Source organism: Dendropsophus ebraccatus, chromosome 10 (genome assembly GCF_027789765.1).
Source record: "Dendropsophus ebraccatus isolate aDenEbr1 chromosome 10, aDenEbr1.pat, whole genome shotgun sequence".
Taxonomy (NCBI): domain Eukaryota; kingdom Metazoa; phylum Chordata; class Amphibia; order Anura; family Hylidae; genus Dendropsophus; species Dendropsophus ebraccatus.
In genome coordinates, this window is record NC_091463.1 from 15870341 (window position 1) to 15884147 (window position 13807).

At 48.4% G+C, this 13807-nt stretch overlaps 1 protein-coding gene across 2 annotated transcripts; it reads right to left on the bottom strand.

Moving 5' to 3' along the window:
• Positions 1-301: 301 nt before the first annotated feature.
• UBAC1 (UBA domain containing 1) lies at positions 302-13807 on the bottom strand. Of its 2 annotated transcripts, none has more exons than XM_069985693.1 (10): positions 13575-13807; positions 7636-7756; positions 7478-7551; positions 7221-7328; positions 5791-5893; positions 5251-5359; positions 4340-4559; positions 4112-4198; positions 3036-3174; positions 302-1421 (listed from the first exon to the last, which is right to left on the bottom strand). In XM_069985693.1, exons 1-10 carry the CDS (start codon positions 13710-13712, stop codon positions 1306-1308), a joined length of 1215 nt encoding a protein of 404 aa, XP_069841794.1. In that variant the 5' UTR covers positions 13713-13807; the 3' UTR covers positions 302-1305. The 2 variants fall into 2 exon arrangements, with proteins under 2 accessions (XP_069841794.1, XP_069841795.1); XM_069985694.1 differs by lacking the exon at positions 13575-13807 and adding an exon at positions 7956-8352.

The window sequence follows — 13807 nt, forward strand, 5'->3', positions numbered from 1 at the left end:
ACTGCCTACACTCCCATCCCCTCCACTCATTCCCCCTCCGCGGTGCAGCCACTGCCTACACTCCCATCCCCTCCGCGGTGCAGCCACTGCCTACACTCCCATCCCCTCCGCGGTGCAGCCACTGCCTACACTCCCATCCCCTCCACTCATACCCCCTACGCGGTGCAGCCACTGCCTACACTCCCATCCCCTCCACTCATACCCCCTCCGCGGTGCAGCCACTGCCTACACTCCCACGCCTATACCCATCCCGACACTCCAACATGAAGCAGTCGCCTACAATCCCCCCCCCCCCTCCTCCATTCCCATGATGCAGCTGTCCAATTTTCCCTCATCCCTCCAAGGTGCAGCCACCGCCCCACAGACTATTTATTACATTACAATAAAATTCCTTTATGGTGCGTTCACACCTACAGGATCTGCAGCTGATTTTCTGCAGCAGATTTCATTTAAATAACTGAACACAGCATCAAATCTGCTGCAGATCCTGTAGATGTGAACGCACCCTTAGTCCAGATTTTCTAAACAGTAGAATCTCGTACAACGGCATAATCTGGAAACCTAGCCTGGGCGCAGATTACAAGGGGTGGCCCCTCTTTGATTTCCCTGAAGCTATGCAATGCATTACATAGTGCCGACTAATGTCTATGGCCAGTCTATATCATGCAACAAGTCTAGCCATTCTCTGTAGCAGTGCCCCCTACAGCTGACAGAGGAGGGTTCTCAAAAGGTCAACTAATATATGGGAACCCATTAAAAGAGTGCTAACATAACATGGGTTCATATTTTATACTGGACAGTCCTCATGCATGGTTCTCTACCCACAAGTATGCTTTAGTATAGTCAATGCATTTCATAATTCTATTCCTATTAGGCTCCATTGTTGGCAGATTAAAGGAATTTTACAAAGAGGTGGCGGATCAAACAGCTAAGGGTAACCAGACCATGGAAATGGTTGCCGGGAGAAGCTAGCAGATGGCAAAAAGGCATCATGGTGGTCATCCTCTTAAGTTGATTTTCCTGTTTGCAAAGTAGAAGAGCACATGACAAGAGCACACCGTAACCGCGAAGCGCACAATCCCAATGATGGTTCGGCCGGTCTAATCACAAAACAACTCCAATAACATCACAATTATAAGAAGACTGGATGATAAGAGTAATGAAGCAACACACGCACACTCTCCTGAGCAGAAGAAATGACACAGGCCCAGAATAGCTTAAAAAAAAAAAAAAGAATCAGTAAGGTTTTGGTTTTCGCACTTTCCCCAAGTCCAAAGACACAGTAAATGGGGAGGGCAGCGTCTCCTACGTGCGGTTTAGGGTTTGGAAAATCCTAGATATCTGTAACATTACAGGACCGGTTTCGGGGTCGTTCATCCACTGCGTGCTGTTCAATGGGTTTTCAAGCATATCTTCAAACGCTGCAAAAGAAAAGACATATGGTAATGAGGAAATGGACAAAATGCCTAACCAACCTGCACCATTCCACTGAGACAGGGATGGGAGGGGGAGTGAGGAGGGATCACAGCCCTCAGCATTACAGGGGCTGTATCAGCCATTCAAGTAAAAGTACTGTACTATAGAGAGAGTGCTGAAGGGCAGACGGTATAAAACCTGACCTATATGACAAGACTGTGAACTCAAAGAAGGGCAAAGTATTTAGAGTGTTGCTATTTCAGCTTTGGCACAGGTCTGCGTTACATCTGTCAGCTGGGGACTGGCACAGTCTAGTTCCCATGACACATCTCCTGTAACTGTACCTACAACGGGATTACTGGCGACACTAGATATGTCAGCATGATGAAAGCAACGGCACACAGGCCATAAAAATCACTGGAAAATCCGACTCTTATACACAGTAAAAAGGTGCAATCTCTGATTCATGTTATAACTAGACAACTTCTTCAATCCCCCAGGTCTCATGATCGGATGGGATCTATGCAGTCAGTCACCCATTGATCAGACACCAATCCTGCAGATACACGATAAGGGTTCATCGTGGACAAACCCCTTTAAACCATATATATCTATTTACTGGCAACAGCTGAGATTACACAGCTGCTTCCACAAAATGTGTAACTCAGCTTTCCCAAGCTCCTGCATGTCAAGAGCCACAGAGACCCAGCAAGTCACTGCTCTCCGCAATTCTTTTCCATTAGTTGCCCAATCAAGTCTTTAGAGCAGGCTTCAAAATTTATCATCGGCTGATCATCCTGTGTAAACAGGGGACGTGAAGCCGATAACAAAAAAAACAAAACTGACAGCACGGATATACATATATCTGAGCCGTTAGTGTTCACTTCACAGAGTAGTGCATACTGTACTTACCAAGCGCGCTGCTGCTGTGATCCAGCATCCTGTTCTCCCATTTAACCCCTGCATCTTCAGACTGCCACCTCCTCCAGAATGACTGACAGCTGGAGGAGGCGAGGCCTGAAGACACAGCAGCTGAACAAGAGAGGCAGATCACAGAAGCAGTGCATTAGGCAAGTATGCATTGCTGTATGATCTGGAAAATGACAGAACAGATATATGTATATCCATGTGGTCAGTTTCCACGGTTGCATGAACAATACAAGGATCTCTGGTGCAGCCCGGCCACTCAATTTCTTGTGCCCTGTATAGGTACTGCAAACAAGTGCTGATCCCGCATGTCTGCGACCAAGAGATCTATCAGCACTGTTCACACAGTCAGATTAGACATGGGTGTCTGTGTCCAATCTGGTGTCAATGTCAATTCCCATGCAACAGAAAACTGCAACATGGATCTTGGTGCTGCAGACATAAACACCTTACTACTAAGGATTGGCCTCACTGAATGACAATGGGACAAAAACCCATGTACATCCACAGCACTTAAAACTACATATTCCCATGCTGGATATGAAACCATGATGTGAACATGGCCCTAACTTTATATGCACTACGGTACATGAGAACCACCACTGTTTCCCCATTTACCCCAGCAACAAAAGCTGAGCACATGAGGGGGGCTGGGGCAGTTCAGAAGATGTCTGGTCATCTACAGCACTTACCTAGTAGAGTTTTAGGGTTGGTTAGGCCTAATTGTACGACAGGGTTGTCAAGGATGGCTTGGAATAAAGGACTAGACGTGTCAATTCCTTTGTCCAAATCCTCCGGTGAAGGTTTCTTGTCACCCAGGAGCCACTCACACTGAAATAACAAGAGTTCTGGATTATAATGTATCCCATAAACATGTCAGAAGAATCACAGACAACCATCCAACAGACGAGGCTCCTTCTAATGCAGCAGGAATTAACAGGAATTTATTGGCTAGACCATCTTTTGGGTGAGCATTAGAGATGAGCGCAGCTGGAGCATGCCGAGTCCAATTGTTCAGCATTTCAATACCGGTGGCTGAAGAAGTTGGATGCAGCCCTAGGGAGTCCAAGAAAACATGGATACAGCCTATGGCTGTACTCATATATTCCAACACTCCCTAGGGCTGCATCCAGCCATCGGTATTTAAATGCTGAACGACTGGACTGAGCATGATCAAGTTGCCCTCATCTCTTAGTAAGCATCACTGCACATGATAACTAAAGAGTCCATACACAAAATGGCCATATAACCAATTTGGGCAGAACTTTAGTATGGGAATGTGCCCATTCCTCCCCAAAAGAAAGAAAAAAAAAACGATAGGGCAAGCTGAATTTGGGTCCTGATCCTTTTGGTTTCAAAGGAGATAAGCCGCAAAAGAGTCTGGCGGTGGCTCACTCTTCTCTCCCATTGAGAGCCCGTGTACACACAGTAAAACTAAGTGTGCATGTGTAAGAGGACAACAAGATTAGCTGTTAAAGGGAACCTGTCATTACACTCATGCTGCCTAAACCACAAGCTATCAGGGTGCTGCCCATAAGGCTTCTAACCACCTTACCAGACTTCACTGACAGATCTCTCCCTACTCCACAACAGGTAGATCTATCATTCCAGGATGGTGGGGAGAAGAAGCCAGGGACTGACCCTGTGGTTCAGGCAACATAAATGTGATGACAGGAAGGAGAGAATTCTTTAAAATCACATGCAGACCACCCATATGTATATACAGTATAGGGTCCCCATTTGGGGGGGGGGCTGTATTCATACTCACTGCTGCATCCTGCTGATTGTTGTTTACACGAAGGGCATCAATCACTTCTTTTTCATCAAACCCCATTTCCATCAGTGCTATTACAGCCTAAAATACATAACTAAATTACTCCAGCAGCATCACCACATGAACCTACATTTTGTCAGTACACTGCCCTTTGTTCTAGGGACTGGTGGAAGCCCAGGATCTAAAGTCCCCAATTCCCTATCGGCATGACATTTTACTTACACGGGGGTCTGGCCGAAATTCTCTTTTCCTCCGGATTTTTTTAAAGATTTCTGTAAGTTCGTCTTTAGGGTCCTCGGCGGTGGCTCCCTGACTTGATCTGGAGTCGGCCGATGCTGCAGCACCTGCCACGTCTGATGCATTCTCATTTGGGAGAGGCATATCTGCTGCTGGATCATCAGCATGTTCAATCAACCACTCCATGGCCTGTGTGACCGACATGCTGCAAAATAAAAGGAAAAAAACACTGTGTACCAGGAAAAGAGGGAGGTGACCCGCCCATTCATGTCTTGTATGGTTAACTATCCAAATAGAAAGTATAAAGGTACTAAACTTCCTTAGCAGCCGCTGAACAGGCACATACAGACCTGCAGAAAATGTACAGCGACAAGCCCTATGGGAGAAGTGGGAACAGCCATATTTGTGATCACCTAGCCCAGGGATGGGGAACCTTTAGCCCTCCAGCTGTTGCAAAACTACAATACCCATCATGCATGGACAGCCAAAGCAAAGCTTTGGCTGTCTATGCATGATGGCAATTGTATTTTTGCAACAGCTGGAGGGCCAAAAGTTCCCCATCCCCGAAGCTTTGCCTGTCCATGCATGATGGGAATTGTAGTTTTGCAACAGCTGGAGAGCCAAAAGTTCCCCATTCCCGAAGCTTTAGTTGTCCATGCATGATGGGAATTGTTGTTTTGCAACAGCCAGAGGGCCGAAGGTTCCCGCATCCCTGGGCTAGCTGCTCCCATGTGGTTTGACAAAAATAAGCTGTACTTCAAGATACAGCAAACTGGAAATACAAAAGAGCAAAGTTATGGAGATTGGCCATTCAGGGGCTGGATGATGGTATCACTGATCATCATCCAGCTTTCCCAGCAGAAGGCAACTTATAATTACTTATCAGAACTACCTACTGATTCAACCGGAGCGCCTTCACTGCTCGGCTCTGTGGGAATCCCATCTCTGTCAGCTGCCGTAATGCCACTTCATCCATTCGATCCTCCTCATCCTCATCTAACATGGCTGACATGAAGGAAAAGCAGGACTTCAGTTGGGTAGGATTTACAGCAGTTCAATTCAGCTACTTGTCAGACCTCACCGGAGCAGGAGTGAGTGTAAGTTTGTGTATATATATTTATTTAAAGTGTCCCCATAATTAAAAAAAAAAAAACCTTTGACATGACTAAAGTTTTGCTTGGTCAGCGGCTGGATCAGACCCCACCAATCATTAGATGAGCAGGGCGAAGCACTTATCTAAGCGTTTTACTCCCGCCTCACTGCAGGATACAGTCTTTGCAGCAAGCTGGGGATGAAACATTCAACCAATAACTTCTCCCAGCTCTACCTATTAAACAGTAGGGAGTCCGAACATCCAGACCTCAACTAATCTAAACTTTTGGAAAAGTGTTTTTTTTTGTGAAGTGACAGTGCCCATTTAACCCATACTTACTTACCATTTGCTTTTTTAAAGAGCTCGACGGCGTCAGGGTTAAGCGCTAGCAGCTTTTGTGCAACTTCAATAAGAGACACCAAAATCTTTCGAAGCTCCGTCTGGAACTGCAAGAAAACAACAAATTTGTGATCTCAGGACTACAGGAGGCCGAAAAGCCATCTTAACATAAAGAAACGTGCTGGCACATCACCCAGCACATTTCCCAAACATCCCCCTGTAACCTCTGTGCCCCCCTCAATCAGTCAGTTCCTCAATCAGTCAGTTAGCTTACTTTGAAGTCCCGCGCTGTATGTAAATTTCCGGCAAGTAGTCACAGTGGGCGGAATTAGTCAAGGTGGGCAGAATCAGTCACAGGTCCTGGGGGTCTGTAATGGCTGTAATCACGCCCAGAGGGGCGTGATTGAGAGGACTGCCTTCCATCTAAGTGACCTGGCGGCTTGCGTTTCACATCGGTGGCGCGCTGACGTCATCTGTATGCGGTACACGTCATCTGTACACGGTACGTCGTCTCCCGCAGTACTGTGCATGCGCGGACTCCGGAAGACGACGGCGCTGCGTGCGGATGACATCAGCGCGCCGCCGACGTGAAAAGCAAGCCACCGGGTCACGTTAATGGAAGGCAGACCTCTCAATCACGCCCCTCTGGGCGTGATTACAGCCATTACAGACGCCCAGGACCTGTGACTGATTCTGCCCACCATGACTACTTGCCGGAAATTTACATACAGGGCGGGACTTCTTCAAAGTAAGATAGCTGACTGATTGAGGGGGGCACGGAGGTTACAGGGGGATGTTTGGGAAACGTGTTGCGTGATGTGCCAGCACGTTTCCTTATCTTAAGATGTATTTTCGGCGTGATTGGTTCCCTTTAAGGGGTCATTCACATGTCCGTAAAAATCCGTCCGTACATGGACGGTGTTCTGCAGACTGGACCTGGGAGCTCCCAGCATTATGATTAATTATGATGTCAGGAGCTTCTAAACACTTGAAAAGTTTGCCCTCGTGCACTGACACAGCCGCAGGGCTCTAGAGCTCAGGTATCCTATAGGCAAGGATGGAGGACAACACTCTGCAGGACTCACTGCCATGAGGCTTTCAGGGGTAGTCAAGGTTTAGAATAACATAGCCGCTTTCTTCCAGAAACAGCGCCTCTCTTGTCCTCAGTTTGGGTGGGGGTTTTCAGATCAGTTTCACAAGTGAATGGAGCTGAATTGTAAAACCACACACAATCGGAGGACAGGGTGGCACTGTTTTTGCAATAAGGTAGCTGAGTTTTTTTTCCAGGTAAAACTGCATCCCTCCTGTAACTTAGGGATCTATTGTATGTTTCATTGTGTGACGTACATGCTCTTAGACACAAACATGGTGTGCATAGCCTTACACACATTCTATTACCGGCGTCAGACTACAATGGCAGCAAGCAATACTTACATCTCTCATGTTGTGATGAGCGACGGTCCGATCCGCAGTGCGAGCTGACAGGCCAGCAGTAGCCTTGAGAATGGCGTCCTTGTCCGGAGCCTTTTGATCCTGCTTGCGCTGTAAGGAAGGGTTAAACAAGTCAGTCAGCATGTGCTCCCTATTATATATAGCCTATCTTTATACAAATCAGAACTTCATATCCATTACAGTGACAAATGATGGAGCGTCAGAAATGCCATCACATCCGATAACACATTGCCACACACCTTCTCCTCTGCCGATACGTCGGACATCTTTGGTGGTGGGGGAGGCGCCCTCTTTTTCACCAACAACAAGACATCTGTGGGTGGAGAGGAAAGGTAAGTGAATACACAACTAACCATGAGACTGCACAAGCCACCATGATCCCCCAGCCCTGAGACACCTCTGTCCTGGATATTCTCCTCTGCTACTGTCTTGGTATCAGACAGGACTCTCTCGGAGGAGGCGTGGACCAGCTTGTGATGGGTGAGGCTCTTGGGGTCCTCCAGGCTCCCGTGGGCACACTGTGGGTATAAAGAAGCAATAAAAAACGGTTACCAATGGCCTTATACTATGCTCAGAGCTACAGACATTATCAAAAAATACTAAATGATAGCCGTCTCTTCATCAGCATCAGTAGTCACATGATCATATGGACCCCAGGTTTGTTTTTGTTTTTTTTACCAATCTAGTATGGAAAAACGACTAATAGCAAAGTTTTACCATTTAGGAGTCCGGGAAAGCTGAGTGACACGTGTCGGATCCGTAGTTGAATGCACTTGACGGAAGAGGATCACTCAAGGACTTGTATTTTGGGACGCGCTATCAGTCTCTGGTCACAGTACATTTTCCTGCAGTAATCCCTGTGAGGCTTCATACAGTACAGAAGCATTCTCGGCCGCTCACATAGCTGCTGCCAAACATGACGTCAGCCCCCACAATGCTAAGAGCCCACAACTCCCATGATTGTCACATCTAAATATTCCTCTGGCAGTGAGATCGGTGAGATAGTGATGCTGGATACTGCTAGAGCGGCCTTCATAATCCCACTACAGTGATCATAGGAAGACCCCATATAGGAGACTTGGCAGATCTACTCTACTCCCCATCATTCACAAGAAGGGTCCTTGTGCCCCCAAATAGGAGACCTGACAGAGCTACTGTAATCCCCATCATACACGAGAAGGGTCCCTGTGCCCCCATATAGGAGAACTGGCAGATCTACTGTAATCCCCACATTCACAAGAAGGGTCCCTGTGCCCCCATATAGTAAACCTGACAGATCTACTCCAGTCCCCATCATTTCCAAGTAGGGCCCCTGTTTGTATGGAGCTTTGGTCCAGCATATGCACAGCTGGTCCATTTAGAGTCTATGTGACGGCCGCAGGTAGCCTGACCCATGGCTGACAACTTCCTTTGCAGATTTTGCAGTAAATTTACAACAATCTGCAGCCAGAACTGCCGGTACTGCATGCACGCCTTACCCTGAGCAAGGGTAAAATCCGAACAGAAGTGTCAGCCACTAGATTAGAAAATACACAGAATCCCTATTGACACCACAGTGCAGTGTGTGAATTCATCCTAATGGGGGTCTGCGCATGCTTTGTATTGTGCCCATGGAAATCCCCTACAGTAACTGGTATGGCACCAGGGCACATGGTAGGGGATGAGTTTCCTGCTGCTGGCATACTACATACTGGATAACCAGAGGAGAGGAGATCAATGGCAGGGCATCCTCCTGACAGGGCAGCTCCAGCTCTATAAATAAGACAGGTTATTATTAGCCGCCGGCTCAGGAAGGGACGGCATTAGTGGAGATGGCATACTGCAGTCCTGGGATCTTCAGGAGACAGAGCAAGGACTGCAAAGGGTTACCACCAGTCTTAAAGGAGTATGCCGGAAGAAAATGCATATAAAGTGCTCATGGTGGCGATATTACCTGTACTCAACCCCCTCCCCCTATGGGCCCACTGGTCATCGCTTCCTTTTTTTCTGGTTCCACTGGGTATAAGGCATTTACTGGACTTTCCCAATTGCAAACCCAAGCATGCTCAGCTGAGCTGGGTGTACGTGTGTGAAGATTTAGTACGATGCTTCATATTACAATGCCGCCGGCATTATTTACTTTTTACATTTTGTTTCATTTAATGAGAATTACAGGTAAAAACTGCATTAAAAATACCTACAAGGCTGTGTTCACATTGGCATCAGGTTACTGCTGCCTCTCACTGGTAGCATAGTGCAATCTGCTGTAAGACAGGTCAGGGGTCCTGTGACGTACTCTGCAGTAATTCCTGCCGCTTATAAGTTCTCTGCTTCCTGTCACCGAGAAAGAACCTGCACCAACTACTACCTGCAGATACAAATGTATCCTGCCTACATACAACAATACACTATACAGCCATTAGGGTGTCACACTCAGGCCCTCCAGCTGTTACAAAACTACAATTACCATCATGCTCTGGACAGCCAAATTACAGTATAATGCCCCCACAGTGTAATATACTGTATGTGGGGGCAATACACTGTGTGGTGGTACACTAAAAAGGGGCATTACAGTGTGTGGGGGAGCACTTAGAGGGGGGCATTACACTGTGTGTGGGGGAGCACTTAGAGGGGGGCATTACACTGTGTGTGGGGCAGGAGCACTTAGAGGGGGGCATTACACTGTGTGTGGGTACTAAGGGGGTTATTACCCTGCATGTGGGGGCATTAAGAGGGGGAAATATATGGTTTGTGGGGGCACTAAGAGGGGACACTATGCTGTGTGTAGGGGAGCACATAGAGGGGGGTATTACACTGTGTGTGGGCACTAAATGGGGGCATTACCCTGCATGGGATGGCACTAAGAGGGGACATTACACTGTGTCTGAAAATACTAAGGGGGCATTATAATGTGTGCAGGGGCACTAGGGATAGCGTTGATATTCAGGTGACACCCGCGCAGCATTTCTATAGGAGAAATAATATCTGTCCACATATCTCCTCCAGACGTCTCTATGGAGCTATAAGAACTAATGGAGGACACTGCGCCCCCCACCCGCACTAAGCCGGGAATCGGAATATCCACAGGGACGCACTGAGATGTCCGTCCATACATAAGAGATGACCTCGGCATCCCTCTGCTCTATGGATAATGGAGAGGCATGCATATTTCATCCATGTAGCACCCGACCCCCCTCCACGTCAGCCGGGAGATTTACAGGTTTGATCCAGTTGCCAATAGCAACCATATACAGCTTATATGGGAGGCCGAGAAATGAAAGCAACAACCTGACTGGTCGCTATGGTAACCGCTGACTGCAATGAGTCCATCCAGCTTCCATAGTGGTGGACAGAAAGGAGAGTGGTGGAAACGACTCCGGATATAACAGCACAGCACCCTCTATTATATTACAGACCCCCCCCCCATATTACAGGACAGGTCCTCCTATATTACATCACAGCCTGCCCCAATCTCCTCATAAGCATAACAGTATCTCACAACCTCCATATACAGACCCACCTCCTGTACATACAGTATACAGATGGTATATGCCAGCCCCCCATACAGTATACAGATGGTATATGCCAGCCCCCCCATACAGTATACAGATGGTATATGCCAGCCCCCCCATACAGTATACAGATGGTATATGCCAGCCCCCCCCATACAGCATACAGATGGTATATGCCAGCCCCCCCATACAGCATACAGATGGTATATGCCAGCCCCCCATACAGTACACAGATGGTATATGCCAGCCCCCCCATACAGTATACAGATGGTATATGCCAGCCCCCCATACAGTATACAGATGGTATATGCCAGCCCCCCCCATACAGTATACAGATGGTATATGCCAGCCCCCCCCCATACAGCATACAGATGGTATATGCCAGCCCCCCCCATACAGCATACAGATGGTATATGCCAGCCCCCCCATACAGCATACAGATGGTATATGCCAGCCCCCCCATAGAGCATACAGATGGTATATGCCAGCCCCCCCATACAGTATACAGATGGTATATGCCAGCCCCCCATACAGTATACAGATGGTATATGCCAGCCCCCATACAGTATACAGATGGTATATGCCAGCCCCCATACAGTATACAGATGGTATATGCCAGCCCCCCCCCCCATACAGCATACAGATGGTATATGACAGCCTTCCCCCCCATACAGCATACAGATGGTATATGACAGCCCTCCCCCCCATACAGCATACAGATGGTATATGCCAGCCCCCCCATACAGTATACAGATGGTATATGCCAGCCCCACATACAGTATACAGATGGTATATGCCAGCCCTCCCCCCCATACAGTATACAGATGGTATATGCCAGCCCCACATACAGTATACAGATGGTATATGCCAGCCCTCCCCCCCCATACAGTATACAGATGGTATATGCCAGATGAGCTGCCCTATATTATAACACAGCCTCTCCCCATCTCCTTATAGCCAGAACACAGTATCTCACAACCTCCATACACAGACCCACCTCCTGTATATGACAGAGCCCCCTCCCCCATACAGTATACAGATAATATGCCAACTCCCCATACAGTATACAGATGATATGATAGCCCCCCCCCCTCATATTATATGACAGGTCCTCCTATAATAAAGCCTGCCCCGATCTCCTCATAGCCAGAACACAGTAGCTCACAACCTCCACATACAGACCCACCTCACAGTATACAGATGGTATATGCCAGCCCCCCCATATAGTATACAGATGGTATATGCCAACCCCCCCCATACAGTATACACGTGGTATATGCCAGCCCCCCCCATACAGTATACACGTGGTATATGCCAGCCCCCCTATATAGTATACACGTGGTATATGCCAGCCCCCCCCCATACAGTACACAGATGGTATATGACAGCCCCCCATACAGTATACAGATGGTATATGCCAGCCCCCCCCATACAGTATACAGATGGTATATGCCAGCCCCCCCCATACAGTATACACGTGGTATATGCCAGCCCCCCCCATACAGTATACACATGGTATATGCCAACCCCCCCCCCCATACAGTATACACGTGGTATATGCCAACCCCCCCCATACAGTATACACGTGGTATATGCCAGCCCCCCCCATACAGTATACACGTGGTATATTCCAGCCCCCCTATATAGTATACACGTGGTATATGCCAGCCCCCCCATACAGTACACAGATGGTATATGACAGCCCCCCATACAGTATACAGATGGTATATGCCAGCCCCCCCCATACAGTATACAGATGGTATATGACAGCCCCCCCCATACAGTATAAAGGTGGTATATGCCAGCCCCCCCATACAGTATACAGATGGCATATGCCAGCCCCCCCATACAGTATACAGATGGCATATGCCAGCCCCCCCCATATAGTATACAGATGGTATATGCCAGCCCCCCATACAGTATACAGATGGTATATGCCAGCCCCCCATACAGTACACAGATGGTATATGCTAGCCCCCCATACAGTACACAGATGGTATATGCCAGCCCCCCCATACAGTACACAGATGGTATATGCCAGCCCCCCCATACAGTACACAGATGGTATATGCCAGCCCCCCCATACAGTATACACGTGGTATATGCCAGCCCCCCCATACAGTATACAGATGGTATATGCCAGCCCCCCCCATACAGTATACAGATGGTATATGACAGCCCCCCCCATACAGTATACACGTGGTATATGCCAGCCCCCCATACAGTATACAGATGGCATATGCCAGCCCCCCATACAGTATACAGATGGCATATGCCAGCCCCCCATACAGTATACAGATGGCATATGCCAGCCCCCCATACAGTATACAGATGGCATATGCCAGCCCCCCATACAGTATACAGATGGCATATGCCAGCCCCCCATACAGTATACAGATGGCATATGCCAGCCCCCCATACAGTATACAGATGGCATATGCCAGCCCCCCATACAGTATACAGATGGTATATGCCAGCCCCCCATACAGTACACAGGTGGTATATGCCAGCCCCCCCATACAGTACACAGATGGTATATGCCAGCCCCCCCATACAGTATACAGATGGTATATGCCAGCCCCCCCATACAGTATACAGATGGTATATGCCAGCCCCCCCATACAGTATACAGATGGTATATGCCAGCCCCCCCATCCAGTATACAGATGGTATATGCCAGCCCCCCCATACAGTATACAGATGGTATATGCCAGCCCCCCCCCATACAGTATACAGATGGTATATGCCAGCCCCCCATACAGTATACAGATGGTATATGCCAGCCCCCCATACAGCTGGGCACTGGCGCCCCCTCTGGTAGGTGACAGCCCCTCCTGCCTCTTACATGTTTCAGGCAGCGCTCCTTCAGCCGCTCCACTGTCATGTCCTCCGTCACCTCCTCCAGCCACTCGGCCCCCTCCATGGTGCAGACATGAAGCCTGAGCACCCGGCCGGCGAAGATCTTCTCCTCTTGCACAAACATGGAGCATCCCCCCCGAGCAGCGGCCCAAGGACAGGCAGGAAGACGAGCCCGCAGCCCTGTGACCGGATCCCCTGCTCCTCCAACCGGAAGAGCCC

Bases quoted from the DNA above. Each gene is read 5' to 3' on its own strand.
- UBAC1 (XM_069985693.1), bottom strand. From the start codon at position 13,712: ATGTTTGTGCAAGAGGAGAAGATCTTCGCCGGCCGGGTGCTCAGGCTT. The intron at 5,894-7,220 runs GTAAGTATTGCT...GTTTTCTTGCAG, and splicing joins CTCATCACAACATGAGAGAT to TTCCAGACGGAGCTTCGAAA. The intron at 5,360-5,790 runs GTAAGTAAGTAT...CCTTCATGTCAG, and splicing joins GCTCTTTAAAAAAGCAAATG to CCATGTTAGATGAGGATGAG.